Source organism: Pocillopora verrucosa, chromosome 7 (assembly GCF_036669915.1).
Source record: "Pocillopora verrucosa isolate sample1 chromosome 7, ASM3666991v2, whole genome shotgun sequence".
Classification (NCBI taxonomy): domain Eukaryota; kingdom Metazoa; phylum Cnidaria; class Anthozoa; order Scleractinia; family Pocilloporidae; genus Pocillopora; species Pocillopora verrucosa.
In genome coordinates, this window is record NC_089318.1 from 25,199,601 (window position 1) to 25,220,866 (window position 21,266).

General features: G+C 37.9%; 2 protein-coding genes and 1 pseudogene across 3 annotated transcripts in view; 2 read left to right on the forward strand and 1 right to left on the reverse strand.

Moving 5' to 3' along the window:
* Positions 1-21,266, forward strand: part of LOC131788977 (peptidyl-prolyl cis-trans isomerase FKBP2-like) — a 127,145-nt gene that overhangs the window by 45,896 nt on the left and 59,983 nt on the right. The window lies entirely within an intron of this gene.
* LOC131775300 (protein kinase C delta type-like) lies at positions 1,057-3,937 on the forward strand. The gene is made up of 6 exons (XM_066169517.1): positions 1,057-1,068; positions 1,517-1,597; positions 2,007-2,114; positions 2,718-2,855; positions 2,963-3,022; positions 3,875-3,937. Exons 1-6 carry the CDS (start codon positions 1,057-1,059, stop codon positions 3,893-3,895), a joined length of 420 nt encoding a protein of 139 aa, XP_066025614.1. The 3' UTR covers positions 3,896-3,937.
* LOC136282202 (tetratricopeptide repeat protein 28-like) lies at positions 8,510-11,110 on the reverse strand (annotated as a pseudogene).

Sequence of the window (21,266 nt, forward strand, 5' to 3'; positions counted from 1 at the left end):
AGGGAGGAAAACTGAGTGAGGAACGCGCCAGGTACGATTTAAATGAAAAGAAGTTTCAACGCCTTGTGAAGGAAAACAGCTGAGCATCCCGGAAGTGTTTAAAATTGTTATCCTAATCGTCACTCATGCTCATTAAATCTTTACCAACATGTAGGCTTTTTCTATGCCGCTGTCAACGCATTCAGTTTTAAGTTTGCAGACTTGCAGTTGCTTATTTTCTTCTGACTAAGACCCAGGTTACAACTTAGAAAGTCAATTAAAAGTATTCATACGACAACGTCTGGTATTTCAGGTTTTACGCCGTCGATATCGGCCTGGGATTGAAATATTTGAATTCGAAAAAAGTCATCCACAGGTATGTTTGTGGCATAACGTACTCTGGAATGTCTCATTCTGAAGAAAGATTTGTTTTTTCCCCGGTGTCTTGGAACCCTTTATAAAACAACACAGACGATATTGATAACCATAACAGTAACGACAGAGAAAATGACAACAACAACGATAACAATAACACTGACGACAAGAATAACAGGAACTAGAGGGATTATGGGAATGATAAAGAGAAATATTTGAAAAATAACGCAGCCAGTATACACCCATTTCTTTCCGATTGCTACAAGGATACAAAAAAATTTTCTCGTTCATTCCGGCTTAATTCCAATGTCGACTAACTTACCTTCTCTGTCTCACCAGCTTTCTTGATGCAAATTGGCTGAAACATAATGCACCACTAGCGGTCGAGAAAAAGAAAAAAAAACTTGTTTTTTGAAATCGAGGAGCCACAATTGACATGAGCGGTATGGGATTGGAATCGAGAAAGAACGGGTAGAAGATTTTCCATTGTAACAGAAACATTTATGCTAATCTGGTTTGCCCTGATGTAAAGTAATGTACACTAAAAATGAGTGAAAGAAGTTTTTGCCAACTTATTTCATCAGAGATCTAAAACCGGAAAATATTCTGGTAACCTCAAATGGCCACTTGAAGCTGTCAGACTTCGGTCTGAGCGAATTTGTCGTCTTTGCAGTCACTGGAGTATGTGGAACTTATCCATATATGGCGCCTGAGGTATAAGGCTTGTAGCAGATTACCCTGAAAAGTCTTTGTTCAAATCGCTACTGTTTTTTTCTCACTAATTATTTATCTTCTCTATGGGTTTTTAAGAAAGTTCTTCTTTCTTCTCCTCCTTCTCTGAGGGTAAAATGTATTCCTATAATCTTCCGCTGTGGTCAATCTTAAATCAAGGCATTGTCAAACGACACCCAACAATTTTCTCGACAATAAAGGGGTGGGTAACCTCTCTTCTTGTCACGAGAATCTGAAAAATTACGATAAAAAACATTTTTTATGCCTCTCCGCCCTCAGTTTCGGACAACAAATAAAGTAGAAAGACCCCCCTACTACACGATCCTGACCGCGCCCTTGTTAATACAATGATGTTTCAACCAAGCTCACGCAGTTGAATTTGTTAATACACTTTTTGCAATGCCAATAAACTCCACCTAATCTGTTACAGATGATTATGGGAGAGTCTTATACTTACTCTGTGGACTGGTGGTCCTTTGGCGTGACTTTATTCCTGATGCTGACCGGCAAGGTTTGTACAAATAATATTGCAACAACTCACACATTGCAAATATGTTTACATTTGTACACAATAACTCGCCCTTCGGAAGGACACAAATGCTTATGAATCAAACTTTTGACAATGAAGTAATCATTAATTGCCATTACCTTTCGTCCCGTGGGAATAGGACACCCGCCTATGGCAAACATGTTAAGGGGAGACTCCACCCGAAAAGGGGATCTGTTTTAGTCTTCAGATATCCTAAAGGTCACAGAACAGATTCCATCAAAGGGACAATCAAAGAGTTTGGAAATATTTTACCACCGAGAGATTTGGAAGACAATTAAACTTCCACTCTGATATAAATCATCAGCCCATTTCAATAGTTTAGAAAGGCGTGGAGTGATTAATTAAATATTTTCATTTTTCTGCTTATCAGCTACCATTTTATGGTAAAGACAAGAGACAACTTTTCGAAAACATCGTATACACAACGCCTGATATCCCCAATTGGCTTGGGAGAGAGACCAGAGATTGCCTTTTCAAGGTCAGCCAACGAAATCCAAAGTTATGCGATTGAAGTAAATAACTTTCTTCTGAGACAAGAGAGGATGTCCTCTTTTGTTTTAAATGATACCGATTTTCTCAAAACTATCATACATAACCTCTGACAATTGATCTCCTTCTGCCCCACTGCAAAATTAAGTTTGATTAAAAACATTGGCATTTACCATGCACACGTGGCGCGAGGAATCATAGAATTGCTTCGGTAAATTTGACAAAAAAATCTCCAAGATTCCGGTTTAAGAGGAACTACAAGAAATTTACAGATCAATATTTTCAAATTTTTCAAGCTGTAACTGACACCCTGAGGTGTGTACTCAACAAAATTTAAAATAAACGTTATGAACGAACCAAAATTAACTGAAATCAAAATAAAAAATTAGATCATTGAGGTTTGCGGATCACAAACTTTTGCGATGAACTAGAAGGACCCAATGTAATTTGCACAACAAGTTTAAACAACTCTTTTTAAAGTATTTCTAAATTAATATTTTTGGTAAACACTGTAGAGGAAATAGTGCACTTCATTTTTTAAGTCAGGTATTTCAATTTTAACGAAACAAATCTTTTATTTCTGTATAAGCAGCTTCTCCAAAAATGCCCGGATGTGAGGCTTGGCGTTGACAATTTTCAATACCATCCGTTCTTCAGCTGTCTTCAGTCTTCAGAACCTCTCGCAATTGCATGTGGTCCATCCGCGGTAAATACGACAGCAGAGAATGAGGTATGCGGATATCAGTGTCAATAGATCCAAAGTCAGTCCATTTGACTGTAAGGGTTTCATGGCAGACAGTGCTTCTTGAAAATTGCATCTTCTCTACTTCTTTGTAGATTAACTACATCTCTGGATTTTCATCTTTACTGTCAGACGATGCAAATATCATCATTGCAGTAAGTGTAAAATTATCTTATTAAAAGATAAAACAAAAAAATATTCAAAGCCGGGCCCCTTTTTTTTACCTCTTTGGAAACGATAATTAGCCTTAATAATTGTTTCTCTGCTCAACTTGACTCAACTTGACGCCACAAGTGTTACAAAAAACACTTTTCGAAAAGGTTCAAAAGAAAAATAGATAAGGTAATAAGCACCAATGAAAATATCAAACGAAAACAAATGAGAACCAAAAGTAAAGTGATAAATGTTACGAGTCAGAAGCGCGGAAAAACAACGATGATCAAGTCACATGCAATAACTTTAAGTATTTTATTTGATTGGTTGAGAAAGTAGGGCAAGTTTCCTTGGCAACAAACCTTGTGCAACTTTGAACTGCCGATCACCACTTTGAAGTAGAAGTGGTAAATATCCAGTTTAAAGTGGCTATTGCCAATTTAAAGTCGCGATCGCCAGTTCCAAAAAATGTGTCTATAGCAAAGCTCTAAATAAGCATTGTATTTTTCGGTTGCGAAAGTGGCCACCTACTCTTTTCCCTGGCTTACACGCTCTGCCCACCGACGAACACCTAAAAACATAAAAACTAACAATGACAAGTCTACTATTCACCATAAGACAATATGCAACAAATACAAACGAACCGAAACAAACATACGCCACGTTCTACAGAAATACCATACAACATGCGTACCAAAGTTCACAAAGAACTACAACGTTCGAGCTGTGGTTGGAATATTTGCTTTTGAGTTATTTCACACACTCAAAGTTCATCAACCCATCCAATAACTCATTTGTTTATCTCGTTATTAAATCAATACGTTTTTCGAATTTGTCTTTTTATCATGTTGTAGGATGACGCTCTTTCAAATTAATTACCACTGAGTTTGGGGGTTTTTCAAACCTATGTCAAAAAAGATGTGAACTTATCAATGTAAGTGAAAAGCAATTTTATTGAAACAAATGCATCTTCACTGGTTCTGTATGGATGCAAAAATAGTCTTATATCGTACATAAACTGACCTGTTTTCCAATGAGTAGCTCAAGTGTTTCACCTCTCACACCCTAACTGAGTCAGTTTGTATATTTTCCACATCGTTCTCTATAAGTTTCCTATTTCACTGGCAAAGAAAATTTTAATGAAAATCAACTGACTGAGTGCAGTTTGTTGTGAAATCACAAGCGTGATTTCAAAATTGAACGAGCGACGACTGATGAATGAGTGAAATACGAATGAAATAATCATAATGTTCGTAACAAAAACTGCATTGATTATTGAAAGCTAACCGTAGCTTTAGGTTGTGGTAACTTATAGAAAGTTTTTTTCTTCTTTTCAGATGTTCAATTGCACTTAATAAAAGATATTTTCGATCGAACTTATCAATGTGTCTCTTGTTTGTTTGTCACACCGATAACTATCCATTACGTGAGATCCTCCTTCTCCAATCAAAACTTATGGCAAATAACAATCGTCTTAAGAAACTTTAAAAACAGGGAGCCTCGGAACGTAGAGTAAAATCAAGTTGCTGCCAATAACAGGGACTTTTTCTTATACAGCGTATGGCAAGCTGCCGATCAGTTGAGGCAAGCAAATAGTGGGCAGGCGAAATTGGCAAAAGTATAACGACATCTTCACCCAAAAACAGCTACGCGTCTTGCTTGAGGTACTTGAGAACGAGGTGCCTGAGGTGCTTGAGAGTGAGTTGTGTGCCATGAATCAGCGGTTATTGCGCGTAATGGCTAACGTAAAATTAGACTTCTCTTCGTTCGAGCGTTTCCTTGCGAGAATTCATAGACTAGAAAATAAGTATTTGTCTCTGCGAGAATAGTTGGAAAATAAGATGGCTACTTGCCACCGACCCCGCGACATGCACTGTGGTCCAACAAGAAGAAACGAGGAACTTAAATTCCACGAAAATCGAAAGCTTGTATTTGCCACCACGCAATTATTTTGCATTCGCAAAAGTGGATTTCAAAGAATTTCAAACGTTTTCTCAGACCCATTTACGCTCAGGTAAATGGGTCTGAGGGTTGATTTTAATAAATAAGGATAAACTTGTCAGTATTAATTTCGGACAATTTTACCCTTCACTCGAATCAACCCTAACCAATACAGGTTACTAGCAAATCAAACCAAAAAAACCTGGAGCCTTAAACACTGAAATATTTTTTGTTTTGTTGTTGTTGTGATGGACAATTTTACTGTTTGGTCTATTTCAGGTTTCGCTGGTTAAAGGTACATTCAACAACAGTGCGTAGTATCTTCAACCTTTGCTTATAAAAATCTTTTTCACGACTATCGGTGTTTTGCCTCGCTAAAAGGATTTAGGATAAAATTCCTTGAGAGATCTGAGGTGTTCTTTTTGAGATGAGCCTATAAATCGGTTAAATATTTATCGTTGAAAAAGACTATTATTCCTATTTCCAATTTTCGGTAATACATTCACGATTTCCGTCACGAATATAGAACAGGGTTCCACACCATCTTAAAAAAAATTAACACTTATTCCTTAATAGAATCGAGAGATTCGTGTTGTAGGTGTGGTAGGAGTAATTTGTAGTACTAGAGGAAGTTAGGTGTAGCAGGTTAGGTAGGTGCAGTTTTGTGTTGTAGGATTAGTTTGGTATTGTAGGTGTACTTTGTTGAAGAAATGTAAAATGGTTTCCTTGTTTACATAGCCTGATGTAAACACGCGGGAGGTTGTACCAAGTGTTTACATCAGGCTATGTAAACACGGAAACCATTTTACATTTCTTTTATAAAATAACTAATGAAAGAGGAACGAAAACCGTGTTTATATACGCTCGTGTAAAATGGTTTTATGGCCAATCAGAGCGCGCGTACTATTTGAATTATTTTATAAAGTAGTTTGTTGTAGAGCATGCAGTTTGATTTAGTAGGTGTAGTTGGGTATTAGTTGTTGTAAGTGGTTTGGTGTAGTATGTGTAGAAGGTTTAGTTTGGTGTAAGTGCGTGTAGTTTGGTGTAGCAGATGTAGTTTAGTGTAGTAGATGTAGTCTGGTGTAGTAGATATTGTTTGGTGGACTTCGGTGTAGTAGATTTAGTTTAGGGTAGTAGGTGAAGTTTTGTGAAGTTTGGTGTAATACGTGCAGGTTGATGTAGTTTCGTGCAATAGGTGTAGTAAGAGAAGACTACTATGGTGGGTGTCGTAGATGTAGTTCGGTGTTACCTACTACAAGTAAGGAGAGTTTGGCGCAATCAATAAAGCGCACGGTATTGCCAAGTGTCTTTACATGCGCCTTTACAAGCGTGCGAAACAAAATCCTCCATCTCCAACGAGAAGAAACATCTGTCATCTGTTCTTGTTACTGATGGTTTTTCTTCCTCTTCCATGCAGAGTAACAAAAACTACGACACAAACCGCCATTACTGAACCCCCCACCGAGTTCAGATCCACCGCAGACCTGCCCTACGTCAAAGGCCTCTCTGAACAACTTCGCCTCTGTTAACAACAACTGTTTCCAAGCCAGCTACGATAACACCTAGTACGCCCGAAGGATAACGTCGACGCTGCTAAACAGGATGGCGTAGTCTACAGGATTCCCTGTGAGTGCGCAAAGGTTTACAACGGCCAAACAGGTAGACCTATGCAGGAGAGAATCAAGGAACACGACAGGGATATCCTACTCCCTAAGACGCTGACCTTTGCCGTTTCAGAGCACAACCTTAAAACCGAACACACCTGCTCTGTAAAGACTAAAGTTAATTGATCGTGATGCCCATTTCTACACACGCAGGGTAAAAGAGGCAATTCACGTCAGACTTCACCTTAACAACATTAACAGGGACAAGGGAATTGAGTCTCAGAAGCCAGAAGCAAAAAACACAACAGCAGGAGGGCCGTGCGGCAGCTGACCATAGAGTGAAACTGATCCAAAAATTGCACCAATCACTGCCATCGAATTCCATCCAAACTCGTTAACCCGACATGTTAACAGTATTACAAGCTTCTGGACTAACGCTATTTTTCAGGGATCTTAAAACACCTAAATCTGAGTTAATTAAATGGCGCGTTTCCCTCTCTTTAATTTTTCGACGAAATTTACATTCAAAACAAAAAACAAGAGTTTCAAATTTATTTTACAATAAAAAAAGATACAACAATGAGAGAGCAAAGGAAGCCCAGGCATTAAAAACTTGCTCTTTTTCAGCCTCGTTTCCATGTCCTAGAGGGGCTCCAAATAGCTGTTAGCCGTAATTTCCTACGCAAAACAAATTTCAATCCTGAAATATTCATTTCGTGATAAAAACCCTGAACCAAGTTTACAAGCAAAATTTGAGCCAAATCTGTGAACGAGCCTGTCTCATTAGCCTCTCGTTTTACAATTGGGTAATTGGTTTAAACAGTGCCCTCAAAATATGTCGCAATGCCAGTACATGAACACTCTATCGCGTTCAAAGGCATAAGAAAATCTGTCGCAGTATTGGTAATACTAGGATTAAATACTGACCATAAAAAATCTGCCATTTTAATTCCAACAAATCTTATGATCATGACACAATAACTAATTATGACTAAGTATTAAAATTCCTCCGAAAGTTAATCAAAATTTCCATTCGACTAAAATAATCAAACAATCAAACGACTGATTATTTTTCAAGTTCTATGGAAATCTTTATACATGCATATGGCTGTAATAGCTTTATATAAACCTTAAGGCAAAAACCGATTAAGAAAAAAAATTGTAAAAACATTGTGGGAAAACGTTTTCTAGGTGTTTCAACTTGAATGTAAATGTAACACCTAAAACTTGTTTGTAGATAACAACCTCATTCATGTTAAATAAAAAAATTTGATGATGATTTCAAGACATCACGAATTAAAAATATTACTTTTAACCTAGTTCGAACAATTCATTAAAGATCAAAACACTGCAAAGTCCTTTTCCTTTTGCGTGTCCAAATCCTTACAGCTCATAAGAGCATTCAAGACAAGTGGAGAATCAACTTTTGAAAAAACAGAGATCAGTATGGGCTCTTGAGGGCTCGTTCGGTTGTTCCTGCCCTCAATAGAGGACTCTTACAAATATTTTGTAGGTAGCCGTGTGGTTTCTGCTCCAAATATCAACGCTTGCGGGCAACTTTTTACTTTGTTGGATTTCGTCTTTTCTATGATACAGCTCCAATTCTCACTGCCTTAACTGAAAAGTAAAAAAGTCATAATTCAGGGAGAATCGTTGAGATCATATGAAATTTTTCATTCAGCCTTGCGACATGAAACGATAAACTGTCCAACAATTATTATAGCAGAAAACTGTATTTACTCCTGTCAAATTATCTAAGAAAAAGTCTGTGTTCACTCAATTTAAAAGCATCTCAATTTCCTCGGGAAAAAAAGAAACTCCTAAACTCTACACAGCAAGAAAACAAAAACAGCATTTATGATCAAATATGTATCTATAATTTGGATTTAAAGTTACTTTTTAGTGCATAAATGTTATGAAAAGAATAATTACATGGATCAGCAACTAAATGTCGTTGAAATCAAGTGTGACGTCATCACCAATGAGTACAAATGGTGCCCAATACTTCACCTCCTTGAAGGTTTCGGATTCTCTCAGACACTTCATGGCCTGATTGAGAGCTTCACTTGCCTTCTTGCCTTTAGCAAGTGCATCGTAGAAGAAACTCATGAACTCTTGGGTTCCCTCGTCTGCAATCGCCCACAAGGTTACCACAACAGATCTGGCGCCAGCACCCAAGAATGCTCGGGCGATGCCAACCACACCCTCGGCAATGACCTCCCCACGAGCACTGTGACAACAGCTTAGAACAACCAGTCGCGCCCGCAGTCCAGCCTCCATAACATCTTTCATCGTCAGTAGATAGTCCTTCTCTTGAGGCTGAGGGGTTTCTCTTGTGGTGTTTGGTGCCAGGATAACTTCACCAGTTTCCATTTTACCATGTGCTGCTATGTGTACTAAAGCCACTGATGAGAGTCGTTTTAAGACTTCATCTTTTGTTGCCATTTCTCCAATGAGGGGGGAAATACTGAGGATTCGTCCAATCATCTCCGCCTCTTTCCTTGCTCCCGGAAGTTGCACCAACCGTCTTCCTTGATAGATGATCTCTTCGAGACATGGGTCGCCAACAAGCAATGCACCGCTCTTCAGGTGAAATTCAGCTGGGCAATCATTGATTAGTTGTAAGGTCGTCAGGGACGGAAGCACGCGAATTCTGAATAAATCACTCAGATAAATCGACTTCGAGTCCTCCAATGCTGCATAAGGCACAAGTCAAAATGGCCCCTCAGGAACAACTGTAAGCTCGTTTCCTTCGATCAGATCCGCAATAGGAGTAACGATGATGTCATAAAGCTTCTGTAGAGCACTTGATTGTGAGTACCTTACATCAACTTGAATCATATCATTCGCCGCTTCCTCCGCTTTCGGCGAGCCATAGGAAAGATTTTCGCATTTAACAGCATCTCTTGCATCGATCTCCTTCAAGGCAGTTTTATTCAATTGCTCGATGAAAAATTCCAGTTCCTCTTCATATTTATAATTGTTGACATGTACCTTTCTCAACTGGACATTATCGTCGCCAAAGAAAACCCAGTAGTAAACGCACGGTCCACTGATAGCTATGAAAACTGTGCCTGTTGGAACAAAACTCAGGGTAAGGAACGGGCCGCTGTTCCTTGAAGAATCTCGGGGCTGATATTTTGTGTCCAGCAGATCTTTTGGAGCTTGAGCACGTCCTTTTTCTGCGGCGAGAAGGGCGTTGACAAATTCCTTTTGAATAAGGTTTATACGCCACAATCCTGTATATGCACTTTTATGCTGATTACGATACCAAATCTTCCACTGATCGTTAAATCTCAGACCGGCCCTGATACTATCATACGCCTCTACACAAGAGTGAAAGCAGTCAAAGGCCCTCTTGAGATTTCCTTCGCACTCAAAATTTTTTCCAAGAGAGCAGAGTGAGAATGCCTCTCCGGCCTTGTCCCCCACTTCTTTAGCAATTTCTAGACCACTTTGATGGTAATCGATTGCTGTTTTGAACTGTCCTAGACCAAAATAAGCGCAGCCGAGATTGGCATAACTCCCTCCCTTTTCGGCCTTTGTTCCCACTTCTTTAGCAATTTCTAGATGACGTTGATGGTAATCGACTGCTGTTTTGAACTGTCCTACACTATCATAAGCGCGGCCGAGATTGCCACGACTTCTTCCCTCTCTGGCCTTGTCTCCCACTTCTTTAGCAATTTCTACATCACGTTGATGGTAATCGATTGCTGTTTTGAACTGTCCTCGATTATGATGAGCTATTCCTAGAAGGCTACAACGGATTCTCCTCGATCTTTTCTCTGTCTACTTTGGCATTTCCTATAATACGCTCTTGGCTCTCTATTATTGTTTGAGATTTGCTCAGTAAGTGAAGTAGAGGTTTCTTATCCTTCTCAATCTTAAAACGGGTTAAGAATAAATAACTGATGAGTGGATGTGTACAAATTTCAATAAAAATAAAAATATTAAAGGTATTATTCCATAAGTTGAGACATTTCATGTATGTGAATCGCTGAGAAAGTAAGTATTTCAGTCAAATCCTAAAACCTTAGATCTAAAATTTGCATTTTTACACTAACTGAAATGATACTGATTCTAATTTTGAAACAATGGCTGAAATATTTCTAGATTGTGAAACGAAATAGCTTCAAGAATTTATCGAAAATGTGGCAAATGTAAACACCAAGAAAATTATGAAGACCTTTATGTGGCCAACAGTTCTGACGACGTGGGCTGAAGAAAAACGGATCCGTCCGTATATTATTAGCTTCGAAGCCAAGGAAATTTATGTGAATCTGAAGAAGTTTTTATCTCAGAAAGAATGACGACTCGGACTATGAGTCAGACAGGAAGCTCGTGGTATTTTGCAGAATTTTGGAACATCGCTCTCGCGGTGTTTTTCTCAAACACCCCTAAAAAACATGCGCTATTCCCTAAACAAACCTTAGAAAAGGACATAACTGTCGAAAGTGGATTTCTTTTTACGATTTCCTATTTTAAATATTTCTTACCAGAGTGAATATTAATATAAGTGTTAACAAGCTCACTAGGCGTAATCATTGTTTGGTTTGGGCGTCCTGCTGATATTCTTAGAGAGACACTGATGAGGGGCGTTCTGCGAATTAGATAAAATGCCCCTTCTGTCAAGTGTAATGTTTTGGAATAATTGAAAATATTTTAATGTCTTTTAACTGCTCAGCTTGGTGTTAGTGAACACTGCTTGCATTTCTTTGCGTATAACGTTTGAAACACTCGTCAAAGGATACAGCCAATCCCATATGTAGCCAGCTCCTTGCTTCTTTGTACAAGCAAAGCTCCATGCAAGCACTGGCGGCTGAGAAGGTAATGACGTGAGGTATCTAATTAATTACTATCCACATATAAAAGTAGCCAGAAAATCGTCCCACACCCCATTCACATCAGCAAAACATTTTTAGTCAAACCGGGTTTAACTGAATGAAAACCAGAAAGAGAGGACTGAAAAACTGAATTTTCCATAGAATTCATACAATCGCTTATTTGCATTTTCAATATGTTATATTTGAAGTCGACTAACATCGGTTTATACTAATTCTAGGAAGAAAAAACTTAAACTTTGTTTAACAAACGACTTCAAACATTTCACATTTAATCTTTGGTGTAAATGAACCATTACTGGTTTAATTTTCATTTATAGCTCACTGACCTCAACTTGCACTTTTTATCTACGTAGCAAACATCCACGGGCCAGTTATTGTTGACACCCGAGGTATAGTCAGCTGCCGTAATCCATACAATTCTCTTGAAGAAATCATAGCAAAGTGGTTTGATGAATTTTGACTGCAACACCCACCTTTCTTAATAGCTTTGATTAAATTGGGTTCCAACTGAACAGAAACTGTTGCATCATTGAGATATTCTTCTTAGTTTCCTAAGGAATTCAGGAAGTAAGTATCAGTCGTCATCACTTGCCAATTTACGTATCCGTCTTTATACCTGGCCTAGACTTGGCCTTAGTTAAAACCAGGAGAAAATCATTTTATCGGGTAAAATTGGGGGAGATAAGGTTCACATTTTGACTCAGATTTGACCCAGATTTAAGAGAATGTGGTCAAACACCTTCGTTTTTCGCCTCTTGTCCTTTAGATATTTCAAACTTGGCAACTGGGTATGATCACAAGAAACTCACAGAGTTCATCTCAGGACAATTCTGCTAATATTGATTTTTAGTTGGTGGTTTACTTATCAAAGAAGCAGCTCTACGCTTCCTTGGTATCAAATTATTTCAATTCTCCTTAGGGAACGATGTGTTTCGGAAAAAGTATTGTTCTTTGCAACCTTGAAGACCATGAAAAAAAAAAAAACAATTACTCGGATCCGGGAATTTCGGTTTTTCTATAGCTTTTCTTCGCTTTAGACTATATGACCCTGTAAGTGCTTTGACCATATTTGATTGCTTTTCCGGGCATCTTTTGAGAAGATTCCTTGCTTTTTTTCTCCATAAAATTCGTCTTTTAAAAAATTCATTGATTCTTAAGTTAGCAGATAGCCGAGCCATTATTTCGGTAGTCGAGTCAGCAGAATATGAGTCACAACGACTGGCTAGGGAGGACATGACGTCACGTAAGAGGATTACCACCTTGATTTAAGGATACGCACTTTTTGAGGGGTGACAACCATAAACTTAGTTGTTCCTTTTTAGCTTGATATAATCGTACGCCGGCTGAGACGCAACAATTCGAAATGGAAGATGTTATACTGAGTTAATTGGACGCGTAATTAATTTTAACCACAGAACGGATAAACCTCCGCACAACAACAGTCCTGAGATGTTGGTCTTCGAACCTGTGTGGGAATTTCGATATTCTTATTAGTTGCTTTGCAATTTATTTGGCAAGTATACTTTTCATAATTTACGATAAGAATATCTCACAATTGCGATGAAACTTTGCATGAGAATTTCATCCTAATGGAGAATTTGCACGTGTGCGATCGATGTGAAATATTAAAGTTGCCAGTTTCGTTTCAATATTCATGCGATAAAAGGATGCACAAATGGCAGGGAAGACAGCAGGCGAGGATAAAATCCCGTTTAAAATGGGTGCAGATTGTACATTCATTAACTTCACGGAGTACGTTCCATGAAGAATTTAGTGGTTCCTTTAAAAAGATTCTTACCCAAATGGAAATGAGCTGCTGCTCTGTTGCTACAAAGCTTGGCGTTCAGCCGTATATCTTCGCAGTTCACTTGAAGACCTTCCGAGTAGGAGTTTATCGCGTTTTGATGTTCTCCCTGTCTGTATTCTTTGTTACCTTCCTCGAGACATACTCTTGCTATATCTGAAAACACCGGTTTAACCTTAATGATTTCGTTTTAACAAGGTTTCGTTTTCATGTCGTTAGATCCCCTTTTTAATTCCTATCCTTTACAGGCCTTTCATTCTTTTTGAACAGTCGGTTACTGTATACATGGGCCCGCCGACCATAAACCCTCACCTCACTGATATCTGTAAGTTTTACAAACCGTTAACTCTAAGATGATGTTTTGAATCACTTCTAAATGGTCTCCAGACCAATGAAATTCGGGAACTCTGGCCATATATGGTGTGGTGTGTTTGAAGGAACGCAGAATCAGATAAAACTTTTCGTAAACGTTATTGCCCATTTGATTTCCAAGATCAGTCTCCTCTCGACTTTAGTTACAAATGTTTTACCACATATGTTTTTTAATTGTATCAGGATATATTTAGCAATAGCAGTGATTCATAATTTATAAAGCAACTGCAAAAGTGTACGTGGTGTAAATGAGAAGCATTCTCAACATTTTCTTTGATTTTGATTCAAATCTATCCCTGATACTGAGTACGATACTAATTTTTTCATTACATTTTTCTTGTATTTCTAGCGGTAATAAATTTAATGATGATTTTCATTCCATGTATATGTATACAATTGTACACCTCACACCTACAGCTTGTTCGCGACCCACGCAGCAATAAAACTCAGTGTTTCTCTGTTGATAAAGTTAAAATTCGAACATATAGTTTCTGTTTCGAAAGTTATTCACAGAATAGGTAAAAAATTTAAATGAAAATGTGCCTAGTTAAAAACCACACCGAGGCGTCTTTTAAAGAATCTAATTTCTCACCTCTTAATGGATCATCGTATACCTCCAGTTTGGTGTCATTTGATGTCACTTGACTTTCGTTTGTCCCTGAAATTCAATCATTTGATAAACATTATTACTATTGCCAGAGAAAACGGCAAAAATATGAAAAATAAAACTTTATTAAAATGAATTATTATGAGTAAAAATTCATTTGTAGTCCATGCGAATTGCTCTAATTATGACGACCGAGTTTGAAAAGCGCTTGCTGAAAACTGATGTTCAGATCCTTTTTTCCGTGATGTCAACGGCCATTTTGAATCGTTATGCGGATTACCGCTGTACTTCCAGTCCCAGACTTGCCAGTCTTGATAATGCCCACTAAAGATGTACTTAACTATTCCACCACTAAACATTACAACCGCTTCAAAGTGACCATGTAGCTACCTTTTTCTACTGCTCTCTCTCACCTGTGACCCGAATCTCATTGTTCAAATCCAGTCCTTCTCCCGTTGCCGGAAGTTTAATCTCCGCCATAGCTGGAAATAAAATAGAATAGAATTTTACTGCGCTTGAAAACATCCTCACGAAACAAAAAAGGATACTAAAATGAAAATAATACAAAAAGAAAGGCGGAGACCAACTTGTCTCTGATACTTAGATAAAACGAAAGAGTGAGAATTTCAAAGTTTTCTCCCTCATGCTGTTGTGATGGGATTTTGCTTAAAAAATTCCCCATTCTCCGGATACGGACGGCAGTGTAATGCCTGTGGGTTTCCCGTGAAACGGGGTTGTTGAATCTTCGAGTTGTACGGCACATTTTACAAACTCAAAACGCAGTCAATGGTTTGCACAACTGTCACGAGTTCTTCCAAAATCCCGCAGCCTATTATGCAAAGAAACGCGTTTACATACGATCATCTAAACATACCTATCAACCAATTAGAGCGAGAGTAAGATTTCATTTGGTTTAAGTATTTTCTTGCGAATTTTCCATAGCTCTCGTGAATCATAGTTATCACTGCGTTTTTCCAAAGTGTGAAAAAGGCTCAAGCGAATAAAATATTCCACAAATATTCTTCTAAAGAGAGCTAAGTAATCATGAGTGACCGGAAGCCGCTAACCCGTGACAAAATGTGTCTAGAGAAAAGTCTTCCTTTTTCATTTGTAATTTATTATGATCCAGAATTTTCTGAATAAGATGGTATTTTAGGAGTTGTCTATTTATATTTGCATCGGCCTTCTGGCTATCGAGAACAATAATCTGCTCCCACATCAAAAGCAAGTTGAGAACCAAGCGCTAATTCTAGCATCTTGTAGGCCATCGAGAGACTTTGCTGCCAGATTATAGGAGCATTTGAAACCGAAATAAAGCTGAAAAAACCTTTAGATATCACAAAACTATGGAGAAATTAAAAAATATCTGTAAATGCATTGCTGACATAAAAGAATCTGTTGCTGTATAATTTGAAAGGGGATATATGGAAATTTCTCTTGTTAGACAGGCGTGGTATTCTCCGCGTCCTTCAGAGCAGGATTCTACGCAACCATTAGCATTTTCTGAGCCTAAATGTTTACCTTCCGAAGTAAACTCATGAGCTAATGTCGTTTGCATTGCGCAAAGAGAATTCCCGCCAAAACTGAATTCCGACCGAACCGCGAAATACGACAAATCACCTTTTGGATGAGAAGTTTAAATTGATGAAAAAAAAAATCTTTTTTGAAGAAGTCGAACGATATTTGCAAAGCTTCCAAAAAAAATTAAATAAGTAAATAAATGGTAATGCTGGCGAAGTTTCATTTTCATCCATGATCAAGAATTCGTATTAATTAAAATTTTTGGGGTTAAATTTTTAATTTTTATGTCACCTCGCTCTTTATCACGTTACTCCAATTTCTCGTCCTTTTTTTTTCTTTTCATGTGGTGTAACCCACGAGCGAACAAGATTAAGGCGAATCCAGCTGTGTGTGAATCAGCCACCCGAGGGGGTGTGATGTGCTCTCTCAGGATTTCCCACATTGAAGTCGAAAAAAAGAAATGATGTGCTTGTAGCCGGTCCATCACTTTGTAATTTCTTAACCAGACATTTTTTTGTTTCACAAACATAGAACGTTTTCCAGCAGTTTTAAATACAAAGGAGCCACGAGTATAAGTCAAAGTCAAAATAAAGAAAACTGCAACGAGTCTCGCAGTTTCATTCATTTTGGTAACCTCTTGGTTTATATAAATAATTTTTCTGTATAATATATCCCTTATTGACGAAACCATCGTCGCGGTCCTTAACAATCCTGAGAAGGAACTTGGGCGAATTTACGGCTGCTTAAGCTCATGATCGAGCTTGTCCAGTTGCGGGGTATTACGTGTCATGATTAACAATTACTCGCCGCAGGCTCAGTGACTTGTATTGTTGAATAATCCCCGAGACTAATCATCGGAACAATTACACTATATTAATTTATAATATTAAAATTTTTTAGTACCTGTTAAACCGCCATCCTCTGAATCGGTTTATCCTCCAAAAGTTGTCATTATTATTTCTACATGCCTGAAAATATCAAGAATAATACGTTTAAAATTTCGATAAAACCATGAAAGATTTCATATTAACGAGCAATAGATCAGTCTACAATCCCTTGTCACGAGTAAATAACAAATCTCTTCAAATGTCCAGTTTAGAAATTAAAATTGTTCTTTTACTTCATGAAAGTTCTCGTGCTTGTCTTTTTCTTTGTTTTTGTTCTTTCTCTTGAATTGTGTGTATATTTTTAATGTTTCTGTATTCCTATTACTTCATCCTGCGATTGAGACTTAGGCTCAGTCATTTTCTTTTCAATATAGGACACAAACTATCCGCAATTCAAAATCCTTTTTTCAGTTCCCCGGAGAAGGACAGTCTCCTTCATATAAAACTGAATTGACAAGGATGAAGACAACCTCAGAGTTATACTGCTCAAGCGGTGCACATAACACTGGAATCAGCCATGCTGTAGTTTCATAAATCTCTCTTGGGCAGATAAATCAGTTACTTCGATGTTTATTATGTTTATTTTAGTGTCAGCATTGAGAAATAATTCCTTCATCGAATTCAAACTAACAAAGAGAGAGGAGCAATTTTTTGCTCGGGGGTCGAATAAAGAAAAATCTTTTTATCCGTCACGAGTGTGTAATTAAGAGAATCTAAGCATCTTCGAGGATTCAATCTCTAAACCCGTAGATCTCGATGTTTTTAATTTCTTCATTCGACGATGGAGCTTGAACTTTACTCTCTTTCTTTATTTATTTTCAGACATGACGCTTTCGACGATTCAGATCCCAGGAGAATGCGGGAAGTCTTGTCAAATATGAACCCAGCGTATGTCTTGACTCACTAACGAGGTCTTTTGTAACTTTGGACTGGAGATTTAGATCATAAAATTTGAATTTTAAGGTTCTAATCCTCGAGGGAAACTAGCGATTTTTCTTTCTCCCTCGCTTACGACGAATTAATGTCATATTTCTCTGATTCTTTCGTCGTAAGTTTAAATTTTTTTTCACATGTGTATTTAGTCATTAATCCAGCACTCACCTGTAACTCTTGTGAAATTGTGATTTTCCCCGCAAGCGTATAGCAAAACGGTTTACTTGGTAACACGAGCAGTTTCGAAGAAGCTGAATACAATTATGAGCTTATTGAACTCAAAACAAAAAATGGTGTATCATTTGTTAAATTTGTAAGTCACGAATCAATTTTTTGGTCATGCATGCTATTTTACTTTTCAATCGTCATGCTGGAACTGAACGTCAGATAAATTTATAGCTTTTCTTTTTCGTTCTAAGGAGCGGAGTAGGTCACAAATATGAATGTAACGCAGAGTCTAACTTCCCAGCGGCCAGGGACAGTCTCATGGACTAAATGTCCAGTAGTCAGGAATTTTCACAGAAATTCTACCGAGAGGTTCTTTCAAACTTCTTAAAAGTGTTGAATGCTTGTTAAGAAATTTCATACGATTCCAAAGTTTAGTAAGTTTTTTGGTTGACGAGTTATTGCCTAGTGTCATGTAAAGAGTGTTTGTTCCGCTCAGGAAGTCATTTCCCATGCGCCCGTTACCTGCCACGTTCTCGTTGCCTTCGCGGTCACGCAACAAGCAAGAGCTGCCACTAATTAGTGTTAAGAATTACTAACAGAAATATAATTCCTTGAGTGAGGCTTAAGCGTATAACACGGCGTTTATAGGTTATATTTGGACTGACCAAAAATCACTGTAAATTTTTCAGGTGCACCTGATGGCCGGCAAACTTAAAACTCAACTGACATCATTAGAAACTAAAACCTTGCCGTAGCTTGAATTTATCTAACACTTTTAAAATGTAACAGAAAATTTTCTTTTATATCGACAATGAAACATTTATCAAAGAGACTAAATTTTGATCGCAATCGAAGGATTCAACACCATCGGATTCATTTGCGACTTTGATCACCGCTTGTGTCATTAGAGAAAATCGAGAGAAAATTTCCCTATTGATTAGCGCTGGTGCACACACAGAGTCATCTGCAACCCACCTTCGGATACGTTGGTGGCTGGGATGCATGCGGGCACTGGCCTGGACGTTAAGCCCTCAGCATTTTCTTCGGCAAAGCTGGCTTGGTGGCGGGCCATACCCGCCTTCATAAACAGTAATGCCGCCACAAGATAAATATACCCTCAAAGATAGTTATGAAAAAATTTTAAAATTTGCTTCTCAGCAACTGCTGGTAAGGACCAACTTTAAATAAACAAAGATAGAAGACCTCTTTGGAATAGATACACTGAAGACACTACTGCAACTTTGAAGATCTGTTGAATTATACAATTCTTTTTAGTCAGCCTGTTATTAGAGTATTTTGCATATAGTTGGGTAAGAACAGAGTAAGAAAGAAGTTCGAAGGAAGGTTTATTCTCCAACTACAATGCTTTGTATCTCCAAGACACTTCGCTGATCAAAACTTTCTTCACGGCCATCGGCGTTTTAACTCGCTGAAGAGGAGTTGAAATCAAATGCTTTGAGGGACCTGAGATGTTCTTTATATAATCAGCTCATAAATCGGTTAAATATTTGTCGCTAAAACCGAGAATATTTTCAATTTTCCCAATCAACGAAATTGTGCCAAAAGCAGGAATTTCAGATAAAGAACGCTTAGAATTTTGTAATTGATGAGTATCGGGAAAAGGCCGTTTTTGAGTGTTTCTTTCGTAGGAGCTAAATGTTTGGAATATTTTATCGAAAATTCCGTGTAAACGTAGCTGATTTCTTCTTATCATTTCTTTTTTTAAAGCTTCCGAACTGGAAGGACTACTTGCTAATATATAGCTGAACTGCGTAGAGCGGGCCCGGCATATTCCAAATTCCAAACCCCATCAAACCTTGAAGTTTGAAAGTTTCATCAGAACTGTTGGTATATTTAGGTCACCTTCAAATCCTGTGGAAATAATGCGATAAAATGTTCGTTTAATTTAAGCTTAGAGAAGATGAAAATCACGCTGTGGCAAAAAAACAAACAAAAACAAACAAAAAAACTGAGCAAGTCTTTAGTTTGAATTTTTTTTTTAATTGTCAAGGTTTCAACTACACCTAATACAGCAAGCTTGGAAAGAGTACAGAACTAGACGAAGAGTAATAATTTTTAGCCTTAGTGATCTAAATTTTACTTATTTCATCAGTAGTCCGTGTTCAACTTCTACATTTTTAAACATCCCAAAGACCAAAACAATTGACCGTAAAGAGAGTGAATTTTTTGTCTTTCAAAAATTACGATTGCTCGTTTATTCCAGACTGAACAAGAAGACAAGCAATCATTTGATTACTTATAAACGACAAACGTGAGAAATAATAATTCAGACAGCTTTTCATATTAATGCTTATGCAAAGCACGTGAATATTATACAATGTTACAATTAGTTTTTAATTCAATATTTCAAACTACAATCTTCTCCTCCTCCTCAATTTCTTATTTCGTATTCACGTGCGGCTCACGTGTGATATAATCTAACGAGATTTGAACTTGGCATTGGCAGTTGACCCAGACACTTCCGTGTACTCTTTATTTTTGTCTTGTTTCGTTTTGTTGTTTTTTTCTTCAAACTATATAGAATAATCTAGCACCTCTCTGGCCTTCTGATTGGCGGTGTTTCTGTAACATCTAGAAAATTTATCAGTATTAAAGGCTAAGGGTTTAGTCACGGATGCAGAAGGTTCCTATGCAAAACTTAAGCCATCGGCATCACTAACAATTAATTTTTTTCCATATTGCTCTGTGCAAAGATCCATAGAAAAAGAAAAAGTCAGGAGATGTCCGACTATCTTACCAAAATGCAAAGAGTGGAAGATTTGGACAACGTTGATTTCCAGGGCCTAATTGAAGTTAAGAAACTTTGGAAAGGAGGCTTTGGCGAGGTAGGAGTTTCTGTAATATGTATATTATAAATATTAAGACACATGCGGCTACTAAGAACCCCCCTTCGATCGACGAGTTAAAGGAATTTGAAGACGACATGCTAAAAATGATACAATCGACGAAACTCAAACAAGCAAACAACCCTTTTCTCAAGACGACGAAGACGACACCAAACGCATAAAAAAACGAAACCAAGCTACTCATCGCCGCTGACAAAACAACGAACCTTTACAAACTAGAACCGTCAACATACAACGATCTACTAAAGCAAAATAACACAAAGTCCTACAAAAAAGCACAACCTAATACCACACGAGCCATCCATTCAGAAAACAAAAACATCGCAACGAAACGAGGCATCGATGACAGAGTGGACATGACAGCTAACAAAGACGCTTTCATAACACTGAAAGACCACAAACCGAACTTCGCTAACAAACCGACCTGCCGACTAATTCACCCCAACAAATCCGAGATAGGCAGAATCAGCAAAACAATCCTCGACAGAATCAACAGCAAAATCACGAGAGCATCCGAATTCAATCAATGGAAAAACACAGCATCCGTGATCGAGTGGTTTAAAGCCATTAAAAACAAACAACACCACAGTTTTATTTGGTTTAACATCGAATAATTCAACCCCTCCATCAGCCAAGACCTCCTGAACAGAGCACTCGACTTCGCCTCAGCCTACGACAACATCACCGACAACGAAAGA

Coding starts and splice junctions, on each gene's coding strand:
- LOC131775300 (XM_066169517.1), top strand. Junction 2,856..2,962: donor ATACGACAGCAGAGAATGAG/GTATGCGGATAT, acceptor ACTTCTTTGTAG/ATTAACTACATCTCTGGATT. Junction 3,023..3,874: donor ATGCAAATATCATCATTGCA/GTAAGTGTAAAA, acceptor ATCATGTTGTAG/GATGACGCTCTTTCAAATTA.